The 19548-nt window shown below is 37.4% G+C and overlaps 1 protein-coding gene and 1 non-coding gene across 8 annotated transcripts in view; both read left to right on the plus strand.

The window, feature by feature from the left end:
- Nucleotides 1-17934, plus strand: part of NAP1L4 (nucleosome assembly protein 1 like 4) — a 29516-nt gene extending 11582 nt beyond the window's left edge. For 3 of the 7 annotated variants that reach the window (XM_087745745.1, XM_087745747.1, XM_087745749.1), the window contains exons 10-16: nt 3283-3422; nt 5403-5548; nt 7262-7284; nt 7921-8040; nt 8335-8364; nt 9738-9794; nt 16679-17934. In XM_087745745.1, coding sequence (XP_087601871.1) covers nt 3283-3422; nt 5403-5548; nt 7262-7284; nt 7921-8040; nt 8335-8364; nt 9738-9794; nt 16679-16717 — 555 coding nt within the window. In that variant the 3' untranslated portion in view covers nt 16718-17934. Of the gene's footprint in view, nt 1-3282; nt 3423-5402; nt 5549-6936; nt 7077-7261; nt 7285-7920; nt 8041-8334; nt 8365-9716; nt 9795-10972; nt 11011-16678 lie in introns of those variants that run through there. The other 4 variants (XR_015701852.1, XM_087745746.1, XR_015701851.1 and 1 more) reach the window with 4 other exon arrangements.
- LOC148057097 (small nucleolar RNA SNORA54) lies at nt 682-802 on the plus strand. The gene has a single exon (XR_015702085.1). It is a non-coding gene; the product is annotated as a small nucleolar RNA SNORA54 (small nucleolar RNA).
- Nucleotides 17935-19548: the final 1614 nt, after the last annotated feature.

Below are 19548 nucleotides of genomic sequence, written 5' to 3' on the forward strand. Positions count from 1 at the left end.
CAGATACTGTGTTTGTCGAAAAGAAGTTGTTCTATTGTTTATTTAATTCATGCAGACTATACTTATTCCTTGAACTCATTTTGAGGGGGAGGCCAGGAGAAGGATGGGATTTGAGCCTACACATCCTTTCTTTAAACTTCACCCTTCTAGCTTTTTCCTTATGTTTGGTATTTTTTGTTTTGTCTTATGGAGTTATAGTCTTCTGACAAAGTCTAAAATAAATGCAAGAAATGCTTCATTGAAGATTCACGTAAGAAAGAGAGAAGGACTTTCTCAAAATACCTTTTAAAGGTTAATAACAGCTGAAGAAAAGATTGATTTTTTTTTTTTTTTTTTTTTTTTTTTAGTCCTCGTTGTCTTTCTCTTAATAGTACCAAAACACTTGATCTGATAATAGGCAAGGGAAGCAGTACGGGCAGAGAAAAACAGGGAAGTTTCTAAATATTGCTAGAGCTGAAGGAGAGTGTGTAAGTTTTATGAAGAAAATGAACTGTTCAAGCACAAACTAAGTATTCTAAGAAGCTGGTGGTTTTTATCTTGAAGCATGTCTATCTAGTGGCATTTGGTTGATTTGGGAATAGTTGGTTTTGCCTACAGCATTTTTGTGTTCTCATTCAGCTTTGTTTTACAGTACCTTAAGTTGAAGAACTGCTCTTAAAAGATCAATGGATTTACCTTGTCTCGCACTGTTCGTAACCTCTTGACAGCATACTTCTGTGAATAGGTTCCATTCCAGTGCTACATGAAATCCAGTAATGGAAGGCTGACAAATTCCATGTCCCTTCTGTATTTGGAGACAAAAGGATGCATTCTTAACTGCTTGAGTGAAACCTGTTATCCAGTTGTGTGTGACTGTCTTGTCTGAAATTCTCTGGCTATTGAAAATCAGTGCAGCAGTGGTAGCTTTGTACTGTAAAAAGTTTTATGTAACCACTGTGTAATAAACACACTAATTCTGCTGGGGATTAGGTTTTGCTGCTAACAGAAATACGCGATAGGAATTTTCTGATTTACCATTGACCCAAAGTGATTAACTGTAGTTACAGTCCTCCAAAAGTAGATTTACCTGGCTACAGTAATGGTGCTTCAAAGTTCTGTTTGCTCTAGCCTGTGTACATAAACCTTTATCTGCATGAAGCATAAGCGATTCCCTTAGTATTTTATTTATTTGTAATCATATGAATAAACTTACATATGTTTGTATAAATATAATTTCTACTTATGTATCTATTTGGACATCAGGATCCTTAGCTAGCATATTCAGACCTGGGTGATGCATCTGGGTATAACTTAAGTAGCTTAAAATAAGGAAGTTCTCTTTTCTTGGACTTCATGAGAACATCTCATGTTACAGGGAAAAACTAGAAATATATGCTACAAAGGTAAGCTGATATCAAAAGCAAAGATGTCCAAATAAAGACTACTGGAAAGGTTGTTACAACACATCAAATAGTATATGGAACTTGAAGCTTCTTATTGTCTCCTAATTAGCAGGTATAGAATGAAACACTGAAATGCAGTCTCTGCAGGTATTTTTGTCTTGCCAGTCCTTGGGATCCTGCATGCTAAGTAGTGCCACTGGTTACCTATTTATAAACCCTAGTGATGGTTTGTGGGATTATTTGGGTATGAGTGTTAGTCACTGGTAGTGGATAGGCTAAGTTTGTAACTCTTCCCCTCAGCATGTTTGCCAGAGAGAGATTTGCCTTGGCTGAAGACACCCTCCAAACCATACTAGCTGTCTTGAATTGCTTTAAAATGGAAGTAAGGTTGAAATAGGCCATGTGAAGCCGACACAGATCTTCCAATGTGCATCTGGTTCCAGTGGCTTCCTTTCCTTGAACTGTGAGCATGCGAGTTAGCAAGGCTGCTGTTGCCACCAGTCTCCATCACTCCTTGACCACTATCTTTCCAGATTTCAGTCATGTGAGGAGGTCCATGGGGTCTTAGAAAGACTATGGGGCCTTTGGCAGATGAGTGAGGGATAAATGTCTTCGATGAACATGCTGTTGTCCCAAGTTATCTATCCTGTCTGCACATGGTAGGCCTTCAAAAAGAGAGGATGGCAAGGCAGACTTGGGTGATAACAGACCATTTTCTGAAGTCTGTTTTTGAGTCTGAAGAGTGCCTGGGCAGTATATTCAAGACTAGTGGTTTTGGCAGTTATCTAATCTGTTTTGTATGCGCACTAGGTCTAGTTCTCATGGCATGTTGCTGGGGGACTAAATAAAATATTTAAAGTAACTGTTACGCATGCTGTGCCTGTGTAGTAGGTATGGTGATGTTGGGGGTTTTGACTTTCAACCCTTTGTGTTGTTGAACTGACCTGCAGACTTTTTCCCCCTTCAAGTAACTAAAGCAACGCTGCTGAAAACCTTTATTGTTTCCCCTGTTCCAAGGCAGTTTAAATTTTGTTTTACTTTTTAAATAGTTCATAGTTGATCCTGAGTGCAAAGTGAGCATGTATAGTATTGTGCAAGCAGTTTTTGAAAGCTTTACAGATTTGAAAGTTGATGCATTGTGTGTGCTGCAGTTTTCCATAGCTGGAGCCTTTTATTCTCCATGTAAGAAACTGAATTTCTGCAAATGATTTTCAGGTGCCACAGGAGGCTCAAACAAAAGCAGAAACACCTGCTTCAGGCTGTAACCTGTTAAGACATGTATTATCTTAGGCTTCAGTTTATGAAGTCTGTGTGTTTTTGCGGGATTTTCTATTATCAAATGGAAAAAAAACCTCTGGTTCATGATGGAGTGCACTGTTTAAATACAGACTCCTGCAATCTAAATTTTTTTTAAGTAGAAAAAGTCTGTTTCAGTCTCAAGATCATGACATTGAATGATCAGAGTGGGGGGACTAACAGAACCCGATAGCGTTATTCTGATGTCAAAATTACTTCAGAATAACATCATCATCATCATCCCTAGTCAAAGGATGATGGCTAGGCTTCCGTAGAAAATGACACCAAGACTTTTCTCAAAATACTTATTTCTAAGGTTGCTTTTAAGCCAGCAGTTCTATATGTAAAGGTGAATGAAATGTAGTAATTACCTGATTATAATTTGAATGTTAATACTAGCCAAGGTTGTTCTAGCTTCCTGTGCGTTGAGAATTGGTTGGCATTCTTCATTTCCTGCTTTTGCTGTAGTTTGAAAGATATGTTTGCCATCAGATTCTTATTTTTTTCCTGTATTTAGAGTTTGATAAATGGTAATTCTGCTGATGCACTATTTCAAAGATAAAAGTTATTAGTAGTATGAAATTATAATGGAACTTTCTTCCAGTCTTTCTCATTAGAGTTCTACTTTGGGCCCAATGACTACTTTTCTAATTCAATCCTGACAAAAACATACAAGATGAAGTCGGAGCCAGACAAGACAGATCCCTTTTCATTTGAAGGACCTGAAATAGTTGATTGTGAAGGGTAAGGAAAACTTGAAATTCAAAAAACTTTCTGAAGTAATAGTCTGTATTTTCCAGGTGCTGTTTTCTCTTACTGTGATCATGATTAACAAAGATAAAATAAAGCTTTTGCTGACTTGAAAACTGGGAATCTTTGTAGGGATGATGATGATCTTAGCCTCAGCATGCAGAAGTAACAGATGCGTAGATATAGATATATTTTAACATAGCGTGCATTTTAAATCTTATACCTTTCAAATTTAATAGATTACTAATGAGGTAACAGCCTTTTATTTCCAGATAACTGGGTAAATTCGTTTACACTTAAAATTGACTTAAAGTCATTACACTTCATAGACCGCTATCCTCAGTCTGATAAGTAGCGTTAGATTCTCTGGGACTCTTGCTCATCTCCTCAGCAATTTTTATTCCAGCATTACTTTTGAATCTGGCAGGAATTGGTCATATGCATGACCTGTTCTTTCAGCCTGTTTGAGGCTGGAACATGCAGTTTAGTTCTAGCAGTTGTGGCTAATGCAGCAATTTTTTGGCAAAAAGTGTTCAGAAACTGACTGTGGGATGGTGAATTCTCATCTCTGTTCTGGAAGTCCAGTGAGTTGGGACATCACATTAGAATTTTAGTTTGGGTAGGAGATTGTTCTGTCTAACCTAATGCTTTATCTTGCCATCAGTGATCTCTGCTCTATAACTGATGTTAAGTGCCACACCAGAGCAGAGCTGACACAACTGAAAAATGTTTTTGTACCTTATTTTTCTTAGCTTCCTTGGTGTTTTTTCTGTTTTGTTTTTTCTGTTGTTGTTTTTCCTCCTTGAAGGATGTGTTTTTGGGTTTTGGTGGAAGGTTTGTGTTTGTTTGTTTTTAAACTAACACTTAAGAAATGCCAAGTATTTGCTTTCTTGAAGGCACTCTGACAACCTGAAAAGTTTTTCGGCTTTTATTGCTACATGTTGGCTTTTGAATTGAGTATTCACCCACAGTGAGGCAAAACATCTACTTGCATGTTTAGTGAAAGTTGTGCCTAAGTAAAGAGGCTAGTCCATTTTGAAGAAAACTTTAGTTAATTACAGCAGAATGTTTTCTGTTCAAGTCTTACAGAGGAATCCCTTTCTAAAATTGTTGGTATATCAAAACTTTGATTTCAGTTCATGTTTCCTGATGAAGGTTATAGATACTGGAATGAGTAGAGCAGGAAAACATTTCTGTGACTTTTTATATGGGTTAACTATAAAACTGTTGACTTTGACCATTCATCTATAGCACAAGATATTTTGAGGCACTTAAGGGTTACTGTGACACCATTAGAAGAGAACTAGCTGTGTTTACCACTCATTCTTTGCCATGTGCAGTTTTGGGTAAAACTAGAGGTGGATGGAGAGAGACTTTTAATTGAGATGAAAGTGTCGGTTTGCATAGTAGCAGAAAGGAACTGAAAAGTAAGCTCTTTCTAGCTTGCTGTATTTGACTGCCAAGTCAGTCTGAGCACTGCTCTTTAGACAGCTAAAATGTGCCTCTCCCTGGCCAGTCTTTGTGCATTTATTTTTAGGGTAACTGGACACTGCCTTGGCCTGTAGTGAGAGGACGTAATGTATTGTGTTCTACTGGTCTGACTGTTGGAAGAATAATTCTCAACTGTTGAGATTTTTCTGGAATAGCTTAGTCCTGTCCTTGGTTACAAAACTCCAGTAGCTGGGGCAAAGAGGTATTAAAGTATGGGTGGGGTGGGGGCAGTGATTACTCTGCAAAGACAAACTATTTAGCTGTTTCATTTAGGGAAATATTTAATATGTCTAACATAGCCTGTAGCACTACGATGCATCTACTTGGCATGTTGTCAAGTAGATTCAGTTGCCAGTGTGTGTAAAACTAGCTTTATCTAGAGAACAAGCCATCTTTGCTTTGATATTTGTTGCTCTAATGCTCAGTTCCTTATTTTCACTTATGTCTTGTGTTAAAATACTGTTTCCCACATACTGTTTCTAGGTGTACTATTGACTGGAAGAAAGGAAAAAATGTTACAGTTAAAACAATCAAGAAAAAACAGAAACACAAGGGTCGAGGCACAGTTCGGACAATTACTAAACAAGTACCTAATGATTCTTTTTTTAACTTCTTCAGCCCAATAAAGGGTAAGCTTGGAAACTGAGAATTTAGGATTCTTAAAATATGTTGTGGTTTATTTATATGGATTTGTATTTATACAGCTTGAACCTACAAACTGTTTATGCTGCTGCATTGTACGCTTGCTTCTTATGGGAGGAAGACAGCCAACTGCAGCCCATCCAAACAGATCATTTTGTTCTGACATTATTCTGCAGAATTTGGCCATTAGGTGTGCTGTGTAAACAGCATTCATAGTATGGAAAGAGTCTTGTGTCGAATCCCCTAAAGAAGTTGACTTGTTTTACCACAGGATGGCTCCATGCATCAGTTTGAGGTTTTTAACACGCGAAAGAAATCTCTTCCAGTGTTGTTCACATTCTAGCATAAAGGTTTCATTTAAACCTTTGTGTTAAGTCGTGGAACTTCCTGTGGTTTCTTCTGTAATTGATTAGTGATCCCTAATGCTTCACATGTACTTTCCTGATTTTCCTAGTTATCTCATGTTAGATGTGCACTCACATATTTAAAACAATTTAGATGGATTCCAAAAACATTATTTCTTCTTGATACATCTCCCATTGTACTCTCTTTTTTTTTTTTTTCCAAACATGGATGGAAGAAGCAGTTTACTTTGGACTTCAGAGATGTACTGAACAAAATGGACATTAGTTCTTGATTCAGTCTATTATGAACTACCTGTCTCTTCTAAATATCACTGCAAATCCCTTTGTACATGTGGATAAGAAACAAGTGATAATTTTTTCCAAAGTTGGAGTTTGGTACAGAAATGTCCTTTAACTTAAACTACTTCATTAATTTTTTTGTTACAAGTAGTTGCTGCTTTCAGAAGGGGATGGAGATTTGTTTCCCTCATGATGGTTTTATATTGGGGGTTTTTTTAAAGACTTTAAAGGACATACTCTGGAGGTAGCTGTATAAGAAAGACGAGATTATGACATCTGCTGGCAGTCGATGGTTGCATTTTCAACTTGAGAACAGACTGAGCCAAATTATCACTTTCACAGTAGGATTACAGTACCATGGCACCTGAGTAGAGGAGGGAAATCTGTTGGTTTTTTTTTTTTTTAAGTTTTTTTGTTATTGTGTTTTGGTTGTTTTTTTGTAAACAAACAAAACCTCCCCTGTTCCTTACTGGTTACAGTAACAGGCCTTTTCTCAACAGTGCTTTGTAAATTCATGACAAAATGTTAATCTACTTGGTAGCATCCATGTTTGGGGAGAGGAAAGGGTTTGTAGTGCTCTAGCAAAATAAAGTTATTGTAATTACAGCATTAATATGGAAACAAAATATATTAATAGATATATTAATAGATATAATATATTAATATATATTAATGTATATTAATAGATTATATATTAATATATTAATAGAATAATTTCTCTCTCTTTGAAGGCAGAAATGTGATCTCCATGCCTTCAGAACCCATCTTTACAGAGAAATCATTTCCTGTGCAAAAATCTTTGACATCAAAATGGCAGCTTTGATGCTCTTATTACATTACAGCACATAAAACTCTTGCAAGTGCAATTTCTGTGAGTTTAATTTAGGATAAATCTGAATTGTCTTTAAAGGTTTATTACTTAGCTTCTGAAGACTTTATAAATGCCAATGTTTTCTGGTATGAGAAGGTCTTTATACTGTGCTTTGTCATCTTGAATATTGAGGTGGACTAGACTATACAAACTTTTCTTAAATCTATTGTCTTGTCTTTTTGCAGTATCTGGTGATGGAGAGTCATTGGTAAGTTTACACCTCTGAAATGGCACAATTGCTCTTTGCCATATCTTCTTTGTAAAACATCTCTATAGTGACTATTTGGGTTCTTTTCTGTGTATTTTTATCATTATTTTTGCTTTTGCCAAAGTTGAGCTTCATCTTGATAAAATGAAAGATACTGTTGACTTTTCCAAGTCATCCATTGACATTTTGCTGTTACACATCTTGCTGATCCAGTACATCTATAACAATCACTGTCGAGAAGAGGTCTTTATTTTCTCTAGCCAGTCATCACTACTGCATGGCTGGTATCTGATGTTTTTTAAAAATCAATCTGAAGCAATCTGAACAATTCTGTAACGTCAGGTGTCAGAACCAGCCAAGTCTGTATGAGCCTTTTTAATAGAAAGTGTTTCAGTGGGCCAGTATCCTGTACGTAGCAAGTAGGAGACTTTTAAAATAAATCTCAATTCTGCAAATCTGGGTTTAGACTTGCAATATTTCTTTTATTGTTACAAAGTTAAGTATACTGAAAGTACATGTGACCTGAAGATTGATGTTGATGACAGTGTGATGACCTGTAACTTTGAAATACTTCTGTTCCTTCCTTTCTAGCATGTCACACTTTTAATAGAAAAATCAAACTGACTTGCTTTACAGGATGAAGATTCAGAGTTTACTTTAGCAGCAGATTTTGAAATCGGACACTTCTTCCGTGAAAGGATAGTTCCTCGTGCTGTGCTTTATTTCACTGGGGAAGCTATAGAGGATGATGATAATGTATGTATGCTATCAGCATTTTGTTTATTAGTCACCATGTAGATAGGAACATTCTCTTTCTTTTCTGATTAGACTAGTATGTAGTATTAATTACATGAGAATAACAAAAAACCTGAAGAGATTCCTGTTACTTGGGAATAAGAAAGAATCATTCTACTTGCTATGAGTTGTTAATCTTTGCTTCTGGAAGGGGCTTAGTTTCAGTTACTGTGTTTGAATATGCTAGACCTATTACTGCAGAAGATTTTATGCAAATATTAGCAGAGCTAATAAAACCTTGGGTTTGTTTTTCAGTTTGAAGAAGGTGAAGAAGGTGAAGAGGAGGTGAGATGCATGCTGTATCTTTTATAGATAACTAATTACCTACTTACTACGTTCCAGTTCCAGAAGTAGGCCTATATGGAGCAGAAAATAGTTGTTCATAAATGCTCTTGTGTATGAGACTTCTTTCCAGAAGAGTTCAGCATTCCTGACTTACAAAATCTATGGCTGTTTTTCCTCTTCATGGAAGTACTTTCTCCAAGAACATTTATCCTTTTTTTTTTTTTTTTTCCCCCCTAGTATTTTAAAAGCTGATTTCTGACACGAGTCAAAAATTAAAGATGAGCTTTTTCTTTCTTGAGTGCTGCATGATAAGAACCTTCAGTTTTATTTTTAAATATCTGTTACTTAGGCAGTGGTGGAATTCAGCTGTCAGCTTTTAGTTGTCATAAGCTTGAAGACTCGGCCTTGCTAAATGTAAAGTAAAAAAAGGGAGAGCAAGCAGCTGCTCAGGATAAAGGCTTAATTTAGGCTGGAATTTCTAGTATACCAAGAACTCGGGTCCGTGTACAGTAGTGTTGTATGAATACAAACACAGTGTGAAGGGCTTTGCGCAAAACTACTAAATGATACCACACGTAAATGAACTAATATCCTTTACAGATAATGATATTTTTATTTTACTGCTTTTACTGTGGTGTTCTTGCTAACTGGTTAGAGGTACATACCTGACTGTCATCAAGTTCACCATAGTAGAGTACCTCGGAAGTTATTGAGCTGGTGGTCTGATGTGAGCTGGCAGCCTTTGGAATGCAGTCTCTTTTCTCTCTTTGCAAGTTGCAATACAGACTTCTGGGCTTAGGCTGTTGAGTGACTAAACACTTTCTTAATTTTATTTTTTAAGCTGGGTCTTGATAGAAGTGTACATGTATTTTTAACCTGTCTCCAGTGCCAGGTGTTACTATTTGGATGTAGGTGTGTGTACAACAGAGTATGAAAATACTGCAAAATCTTGTGCAGGAATACATAGCCTGTCCACAGTAATCCAAATAAACAGAGAATCTTTGGAAGGAGGTCAAAACAAAGAGCAAAATTAGACATATATACTTATTACCAGAACTGTAAAATTCTAAATTATAACTCAGGTAGAAGTTAAAAAATTGCTGGGAGATTGCACCAGCTTATGTAGGAAGGTTGCCTAAAGCCATGTTGAATCTTTTAAATCTATGTTTTAAATCTTCTTTTAAAGATTTTACTTTAAGATTTTTGAAGATGCTGAATTCTTTTAAGTCAGCCCAAGTAGTTTTAATGTTAACATATGAAACACTCTGGAATGCAGTGGTAATATCATTTGCTATTTTGTTTTTTCTCCATGACAAAAAGTTGCACTTTTAACCTGTTTTAATTTCTGTTAGTTTATCTCTATTTTGTCATAGGAGTTGGAGGGGGAAGAGGAGGGAGAAGAAGAGGAAGATGCAGAGAGTGATCCTAAGGTAAGGAATTTTGTGTGCATAGTCGTAATGTAGACTATAATCATGAGCAATGTAACTAAGGTTATAACAGCACAGTTTGTGAAAATATTAATAAATTATTAAAAAAGAAAAACCACCCTAGCTTCTGCCTGCAATATTTTCATCTTCTTCAGCACTCAAATTGCTCTTAAAACAATAGTTAATGTTTCCATAAATCGAGAAAATGTAGGTTTTGTCTTCCAACCTGCACCAAGAAAAAGATAATTTCTGAACTGTGTGCCTTTACTTCTTAATGGTATCTCTCTATAATAATGATTATATATATTTCCTTTAGAAAGGTCTTATTTCAGATGTTCTGTGGCTGGACTTCAACATAGAATTAGTCTGACAAGTCTCAACCAGCTTGTTTATTTATTTTCTTTTTCTTAGAATTGTTCTTTTTGGTTGTCCTGATGGCTGCAGGTTAGACTCCACATGTCTGTACTCAGGTAGAAGTCAACAAAAGTTAGTCCCCAACTTTTGAATTTTAAACTTTGAGACCTAGTTTAAAATTCAGCCTAAAGGGTAGGGGTAGTATTCCTTCTGATAGATATTGTTCAGTCCTTCAGTTATGGTGAAGTTAACACTTTCATTTAGTGAAGCTGGGGCAGTGATGACAGACGTGCATTCATTTAGTTCTTAAAACATTAGCTTTTTTTTTTATAAAGGCACAGATGAAAAGGTGAAAGGCATGCAAAACTGCTTGATCTTTGGATGAAAGTCTTAACAGCAGCTTAACAAGTCACTCTTCTGACATAGTTTTATATACATCATCATATCGCTAGTAAATGCTTTTTTTTGTCACTGTATCAAGAATTGAGCTTGTTTTTCTTTAATGAGAAACATTGTGTGCTAAAGAAAGTCTGTCTTGTGGAAGGATTGATCAAACAAGATTAGAGTGGCAGAAATGAGTGTTCTGCAGGATCAGAGTGCAGTGGTGTACCTGTAATGGGAAAAAGTGGGACAGCTGAGAAACAAAATGTTAGTTCTGAGTTGAAGTATATTTGTACAAGCATCAAATATCCTTTTAAAGGATTTGGTATTCTGTAGGAAAAAAGCTTAAGGTATCTTGGAAGGTTATAGTTGTTGCCTCCTGTGTTATTTTGTACATTTCACTTTTCATTCATGCTGACAGTTCCTTTCAATTTTTTCCCATTTAGGTGTAATTTAAGTCTGTTTATCATTCATACATTTCTAGGTAAGGTGGAATTCCATTCATACCTAACTTCCGAGAGTCCCATATGTAGCCATGCAATGTGGTTTGTTTTCTAGGGTTTTCTGTTTTGTTTTGTTTTGTTTTTCTTCCTTGTATGGGGAAAAGAAAATGGGGGAGTGGTGACTTCAGAGTAGGTTTTATTAGTAAAAAAATAAAGAAATGTGTATAGAGAGGAATGCCTTCAAATCATATAATTAAGTTAGATTTTTCAGAATGACCTCTCTGCCTTCCTGGCACAACTTCTGCTTTGCCTTTGTAGCAGTCAAACTGTATTTTATATAGACATGATTAAAGATACTGAGACTTGTCAGACTTGTTTTTCCCTTGTTTCTGATTTCATGTTGCATTTCTTTACTGTTTCTAGTGTACTTGCAAATTATTTCTTAAATATTTCCTCTGCTCTTCTCAAAGTCTTGTAAGTCATCAGCTTGCTTAGTATGTCTTCTCCAACATTATTCTTATTTATGCTGCCTGACAAAGGCAGTTAGTCACTCTTAGAGGCTTTTTCTTGAGCTCATGATTCTGAACAGGTATAGCTCTCCTGCTCATCTGTCTCTTTTTATTTCAAAGAAGGAAAAGAAAAAAAAAAAAAGTTCCTTCTATTGCATACTGTCATCTTTCACCTTTCATCCCGTGCCTCATAGAGAACAATGCCTGCAACAGGCTCCATACTTTTTCCTCTGTATTTTAGGCTTGTATCTCTCTCGCCCCCCCCCCCCCCCCCTTTGGTTACTTAGGAGAAGCTGTAATATTTCCAGCTCATTCCCTCTCTGCATAGGTAATGCTCTTCTTTGCCTGTGTTAAACTCAAAATTGTGTTTTGGTTTTGTTTTATTTTATTTCCAATATGATATGCTTTGAGAAGCCAGCCACCCTTACTTGGCACTATTTATTCACCTGTAATAGTAGAACATTCATTTGTCACAACAGCTTATATGTTGTCCTGCTGCAGTCTGTTACACAGCTGTCTTCCATTCTTACAACTAAAAATTTTCAGCCACTGGCTTCAGTTTTTCAAGTCAGCTTGGAATTCTGTTTTTTGTCTTTTAAGACTCATACCCCTGATCCTGTTTCCATTCCTTCTTCTGTCCATCCTGTTTTCTGGTCCTGTTTCTCCCTGTCTGCTGCCTCTCTTTGCCTTTCAGTTCCCCCCTGCTTTTCTTATATCTAGAATAGTTTTCCTTTTCATATACACAAAAAATAATTGTTCTTTGGTTTGTTTTCCTCAAACCCAATTTCACCTCTTCAGTCATTTCCATATTACCTCCTCCTTTGTCATGCTACATTTGCTACATAAATGTCAACGCTTTGTTAACTTTTCCTCCTTCCTTCCTCTTAGTCCTGTCAGTTTTAAGTACATTTGAGTTGTTCGGTTAGAACCAGGTCATTATCATCTCTTACACAAAGCATTTATGCTATATATGGATTGTTTGTGGGTTTGGAAGACTGAGCAGATGATCGGAAGTAGCTTCAGAAGATACTGCAAAAACAGATAATGTAGCTTGTTTTGTCTAGTATATTTTTCTATGTGCTTGCACGCCCTGTTCCTTTAGCTGCCTTTATTTCACATTACTGATGCTAAGCTTGAAAAGAGAAGTAGCTGACAAGGTAATATAGAAGGCTGTTTTGAATTATGAACTAAAGAGCTGCTGTGGGGAGAGACTGCATGCGCTTCAAGGTGCTTAGTCTGCCTTTTAAGTAACAGCGGCAGAAGGGCCTGTTTGCAGCGAATTCATTTTCAGAACCTTTGAAGGGTTCTGTCCAGTTGTGGAGGAGGCAGTTCAGACCACTTGCTTGCTTAGCTCCAGTTAGCTGAGTTTACTTCCCGTGTATATATTTGATATCCTTGCTTTTTCTCATTCAATAACATAGAGTAGAAAATGAACAGTGATGAAGTTCAGCTTTAGGAGCCCTAACTGGACTGTTTCATGGTAGGACATTTGAAATATTGAAAGGCTTTCTTCCCTCCCTGTTGGAAAGGACATCAGCTTTAGTGCCTGCTGCCTGCATTGATCCCACTGTTGGCAGCAAAGTCTGTTTGGGAGTCAGATGGGCTGCCTGTGCTACTTCTGCGGATGGGAAGCTTCCCAAAAAGGGATTTGTAAAAGTAAGGAGGTGAAGGCTCCATTTGCTCTGAGTCACCCAGTAACATGTCCTGCCTAATCTGTTTAAACATTGAAGATGAGTAGAAATTCAGTGTCTCTTTCAGCAGTAACTTTATGTGAAAAAGATCTGCTTTGAAAGGATTAAATTGCTAAGATAAATGGCATAGATACTTCGGACTTATGCCCCCATCCTCTAGGACACCAGATTAATTGGCTGGGTAGAAGCAGTGAGCTGTGTGTGTATGAAAGTTATGAAAGCAATATTACTTCAGACCTGCTTTTCTTCTCCATTTTAGCCCCATGATCTGCAAATTTTAGGTGAAATTCCCTCTTTAAATTTGATGCGTGTCCTCTATGTCCATAAACAGCTGATGCAGTTTAGCTGATGTAATTGCTGATGTCTGAGCAAGTGGTCTGTACGTAAGCTAATTAGCTCAAGTTTCTTGCGTTGTTCTCCTGGGTAATCAAATGCCAGAAGAAAAATGTTCATGCCTGTTGTAGCAAGAGGTTTTTGGGTTTTTTTTTTTTTTTTTGTATTCTGAACAAGTGATGCAATAAATAAGAGGCAGTGGTAAAGCAGCTTTATACTGATGCTTGTTAGCAAAAGAGAAAAAATAGGTGGGAGTCCCACTTATTTAGCTTGTATGTCTCCATTGGAACAGTGTCTCAAAGTGGAATCAAAGGCCCAGAGTAGTTGAAACTCCTTGCACAGAATAAGTAAATATTATGAAATACTTTAAAGACATAAAAAGAAAAAATCCTACTACTTTTCATATGAACTTAAGTCATTTTTTGTGACTACTGTGGAGAATCTCTTTACAACAAGAAGAATTCTTACTTGTCTCTTGTAGCACTGGTAGTGGACTGCAGTACATATGTTTGCTACTCAATTTATTCTAAAATAAGATGCAATTCCTCCTCTGCCAGGTACAGTCTCTCTGTTTGGTCTTTATTGCCTGGTCACTGCACTTCACCACCATTTCTAAGATATCTTGGGAAGTTAATTTAGGGAAATACCACATGAATGGAAATCTTGCTAGAATGGGGAGAAAATTAGCGCAGGGTGTGCCTAAGGCCAATAAACGGATTGGTAGTGGTTGGCTGACCAAATGTCACCACCAGTCTGGGCACTAGGGGAAGAGCAGGCTCAAGCTTAATAGCCTTGCCTGAGGGAGTATGGGTGTAGTATCAGTTGCAGCTTGGGGTCTGGTCCCTGATCTTACAGGAGCCATTAGAGGCCAAAGATAAGCTTCAGCATGCATGTGCCTGATGAGGCAGCTGTAACTTGAAGAAAACTGTAGTCGTCTACCTGTGCTGTAGTCATCTCAGGATTAGAGATGCTTTATGTGAGGGTAGCTGAAGGCAACAGGGAGCTCACGTGCTGGCTTGATCAGCAAGAGCAGTGCCGTGCTGTTGAAATGGTGGAAGAAAACTGATCATGTTGGAATCTGGATCCGAGATACTGCCTTATTACTTATGCTCTGCTTAAATGTTTTTATATATATGGTCAAGATAGATACACCCTCAGCTGTAAGCTAAAAATAGCATAAACTAGCAGTATTTCTCTCAAAATTCTCCAACAACTGACTCATATCCGAGAACCCCTTAAACTGTTTGATGTTTTTCTTTTTTTGTCTGAGAGCAGTAATCAACAGTAAAAGGTCCTTAAGGAACTTTAATCTCTGTGACTCAGTTTTTACAGGATAGAGATTTATAAACATTTGGATCACATTATTGCATATAGAAATAAAGACAAGTATAAGGAAAAGATAATTATGTTTATTAGAAAATATAATAAGGGTTTTGGTTGATCATTAAAATTCAGCTGGTCAACCGAAGTGGTCAACCTAAGCGTGTCTGATATAAATATAACAGGTAACTAGGAAGGAAGGAGGGAGATGGAAAGATTTTTAAGTACTTTCTAAATAACTGGTTTGTTACTTGATTATGGCTGTTATCCAGAATGCATGGGAAAGGGGATGTGATGCTGTGCACTGCTCTGTGGCCGTGTTTAAAAATGGAGCAATTATAAGAAGAAGATACTTTTGGAAAGCTTTTTAGTAAAAATGTTGCTGTTTTTTGCCTGCCTCCAAATGAAAAGGAATAGCACACAACATATTTACCGGTGGCAGTCAGGTTTTTTTATTAACAGAGAGAAGGCTAATTTTGTGTTATGTGTAAACATATCCCTCTTTTCAAGGGATTTAGTCCTAGATCAGCGGAAATCAATTCACATCGGTTGTATATGGAACCCCAGGCAGTACAGTTGTACTGTACAGACAGTACAAATTTGAAGTTAGCCAGATGTGCTGGGGGAGGAAAACCACAAGGAAAGGTCTTCGGCATATCTGTGCAGAAGAGAGCATTTGGCTTTAATCCAGACTTCCAGTGGGAATGATAGTGACCGCTGTAACCCTAAAGCAGTTTAGGTGAGGAAGAGAAAAATAGTCTGGGTTTAGTGCAGATTATCAAGGGCAAAACTCATGATAAGAAATCTTAGTTGCACCTGTTCTTCCTCGCTACAGGCAAAATGCTTAAGTTGTCTTTGCTCTTTGTCACTTCATGTATAATGAACTCTTGCATGTTTGCTTCTTTTACAACACACAAAGCTCTTCTTTAGGATAGTTACTAAGAAACATTTTATTTTACGGTCAGTGACATTCAAGGTGTCACATTTTATACCCGTATTTTTCTTTACTAGAATTCATCAGGTTTCTAAGACCCCTATTTGTTTATATTAAACTATATTGAGAACGGTGAAGGGAGAATCAAACAGGAAATACACTGAATAAATTCTGCTTTCTAAGAATCTGATTTTACAACAAAAAAGCAGGAAGTGCAGTGTAAAACCTGAAGTTCTTAGCTGTTTGAGTACTTGTTCTCCTTCCCAAATACACTTCTTTTTGCCAAAGGGGAAGTTGTTTTACTACCTAATGAAGGTGTTTCTACTTTTACATATTCAGATTAACATGTGGACTTCTTGCCCAGTGTTAAACTGTTGAATAGTTACCTGCTGGTGATGCAGAACCTAGAAGAAATCAACACATTAATTACATTTTTATCACCTTAGCAGAAAGGGCAAGGCCTCTAAGGAAAAACTCAAACGTGCTGCAGAATAAGCAGCCTGCCTTCCTCCCTTCTCAAGAGTTAGTGAGGAGGTGGCAGTTTACTGTTAAACTGTTTAATAGGAACTGAAAGTCAAATTGAGCCTCTGGGGGGGGGGGGGGGGGGGGGAGTAGAAGGTGTTTTGCTTTCTTGTTTGTTTGAACCTTGGCCTACTGGATGGAGTGTAAAGAATGCAAATATAGATGAAAAATTGTGGGGTACTAAGCAGTTGGCAGGGGGGAAACCCAATAAATATGATGACTGCTGCTCAGACCTTTATTGATAATCTAGCTTGAGTTTACATGTAGTTTTTTTGTACGTGCTAATGATACCTCTAGCTAATTCAAAACTGTATAGCCAATTTTTTTATTTGTTGAAGTATTTTCCTGTATGCCACTTTGATTTTTAACTGTGGGTTTTTTTTTCTTTCTCTTTATACAGAAAGATTCCAGCCAACCTGCTGAATGCAAACAACAGTAATAAGGAAATACCACTTGGAAGTGATATTTGAACAACTTGTAACAAATATTTGGATACCTGGCCTGCAGTTCAGGATACTCCATCGCTGCAGCACAATCTTATTAACAATGCTTAAAATTAATTTGTTTTAAAATGCATGATTTTCACTAACTTTTCTTTATTGCTTAACATGTACAGTGGCAACTTCAATGCATTTGGGAAATAGGAGGTTTAAATAAAGCACACTCTACAGCCGTTGGTACACTGTAGCTAAGTATGTCAATAGGCCTTTGGAGCCTTTTGCCCTATGCATAGGGGAATAGTCCAGACTACCAAGTGAGGATTATCCATTTTCTTGTTAAACATTGAAAATTGTGGAATAGCAATGTGCTGAGAAGCTAAAGTAAATGGATTACATGTACGGTAGCTGAAACAGATAGAGCAATATGACTTTTTTGCTAGTTCCCTCCCCTCTTTTTTAATGTTTCTTGCAACCTACAAATTGAACTAGTGCTTGGGCAGCTTTAAATGTCATATTTATTATCTCAGTAAAAACCAATTGAAGGGGGTGTCATATTTGAGACTTAGTTGTTCATCTTACTATTTATTTATTCATGTTTGTAAGTACTTTGACAGAATTAGTGCTTTTTAATAGTTTTTAATATACTTGAAAATCTTCTTCCTCTTTTGCATACAATATGGGTACTTGTAAAACAGATAATTTGAATTGGTCTCAATGTAGTAGTCTAGACAGAAGAAACGAACTTGCATCAAAATGACAACTCTTCTGGATGAAGATCAAAATGCAAAGGCCAAACTGTTGCTGTTGGTGGAAGTGGGTTGCAGCCAAAGAACCAGAAAATTTCCAGTAGTCTTACTGCTTAGTGTCCAGCATGGAAGGACCTTTCACTATGAACACAAAAATTTATCAAAATTCAATAAATCTGAAGTTTTGGTGTCTTACTTGCAACACTGAAATTATTCCATTCCACAATTTGTTTTATTTAAAGCTCTGAAGTCTTCAAAACTACCTTTTGTTGTTGTGTGGCACTTCAGGTACACGTTTCTAGTTTCAGCATCCATTGCCAACCTCTGGCAGCAGTTGAATAGCAGCTGTATCAACACTGTGACCAGGCATGTAGAGTGCTCCAGCCTTACCTTACACATTTGTAACTTAATACGGTGTTTTCAATTTGTACAGAATAGATAGAATATTCTATTAAAGTTGTGAAACATGATCATTGGTGCCTGTCTGGTCCATAATGCTTCCCAGGTTAAATGAATATCCCTTTGACTTTCGGTAGCGAACGGTGAAGTGTTTAACAAGGGGCACGCCGGCTGTCTGGCCTCGTACAGCTCTCCTGCTGGTTTCCTTTGTTGTCAAAGCCAAAGAAAAGGAGCCCATGTAAATATTGCATTAGAGAGTTCTTTGATGTAAATCAGAACAAACTTGCTCAATTTGCAAGGAAACAGTCTGGAATGTTTTGTAGGATTTGGGTTTGGGGGGGGGGCAATGTCATTATTAAAGATTGCACGTGATCTGCGCAATTTGGTCATGGACTAAATGGGGTGCTGGGGGACGTAAGCTGGTTTATGACGTGTTAAGATATCCCCACATCAATACCTTGCAGTCAGAAAATGCGTAGCACTAATGCTCAGGTGACATGTTACAGTGTCAAGGCAGGAGGCAGGGAAGAAGGCAGGAATAGGTTCTGGACTTTTATTTAAAAAAAAAAAAAACAAAACAGTTTTGTAACTAGTGATTAGACTATAGTGTACTATGGCAGGCACAGAGAAGAGCGTAAAGGCATGTCTGACAAGAGGAGGAATAATGAATGGCTAATAACAATGCCAGTGATGTAGGCACATCAACAGAGGTATGTGATCAGCCTTTTTTTTTTTTAATATCAGAAGAAATTGAATAAAGGTTCCCCCGTCCTAAAAAAGTACTTTCTACTACATGGTTAAATAGGAGTGCTGCTACCTGGAGATAAACATCTGCAAGTTAGCACACCAAGTAATTTATGTGCATGAATCCTGAAAGGCTAACTTTAATTTTGAGAAAACGGGAAATTCCAGAACACAGAGAGCAAATGTGCCAGCATTCAGGGAGCGCAAATGGGATGGGTGGGTAGCGAAGCTGCCTAGCGAGATGTTCGTCCTCGGCAAAGCGATGGGAAAGCTGGGCTGGGATTTGTTAAAGCAGAGTTAACTCCAGTCGGCACAGCCTAACAGAAAACAGATCTTGTCAAAGCCGAGCTGTGCTCTTTGCCATTACAGATCTAGCTGATAATGGTAAAGATGAGAATTTCATAGACTTCTCTGTTTTCAGGCAGTTATTTATAGACTTGTCTACAGGAAAAGTAACTAACAGGTACTTGGACAGTTCAGCTCACTCCTTCAGCAGAAAAGAGTACCAAGAACTGATGGGCTGGTTGGCAAAATGTCACAGCTGGATAAATCCAGGCTGGATGGTAAATACAGGGAGTGTGGGTGTGCGAAAAGGGGATAAGCGTGATCAGCTGTTGGAAAACAAAATTTTTAAAAAATCAGTATTGGTGTTTTCTGAACACTGTCTTAAGACACATAAATTGGGGGCCCTATGCAAAATTAAAGTGGGAAGTTTTAAAAATGGTGAGGTGATACCAAAAGGCTGAGTCTGCGTGCATACATGCCTGATCACCATCACAGCAGCCTGATAAAAGAAACTGTGACGTTTAGTCTGTGGGAACGCGCTCTTTTGATGCAGTCTTCATGTCGGTAGCTTCTCATTTGAGGGGAAAAAAAAAAAAGCTCCATTTCTGGGTCTGAAAGTTGAAGCAGCTGGAAGTGCTCCAAGCGAGATTAATTTG

Source organism: Nipponia nippon, unplaced genomic scaffold, assembly GCF_047370975.1.
Source record: "Nipponia nippon isolate SJK-2023a ecotype South Korea unplaced genomic scaffold, ASM4737097v1 scaffold_10, whole genome shotgun sequence".
NCBI classification, from domain to species: Eukaryota; Metazoa; Chordata; class Aves; order Pelecaniformes; family Threskiornithidae; genus Nipponia; species Nipponia nippon.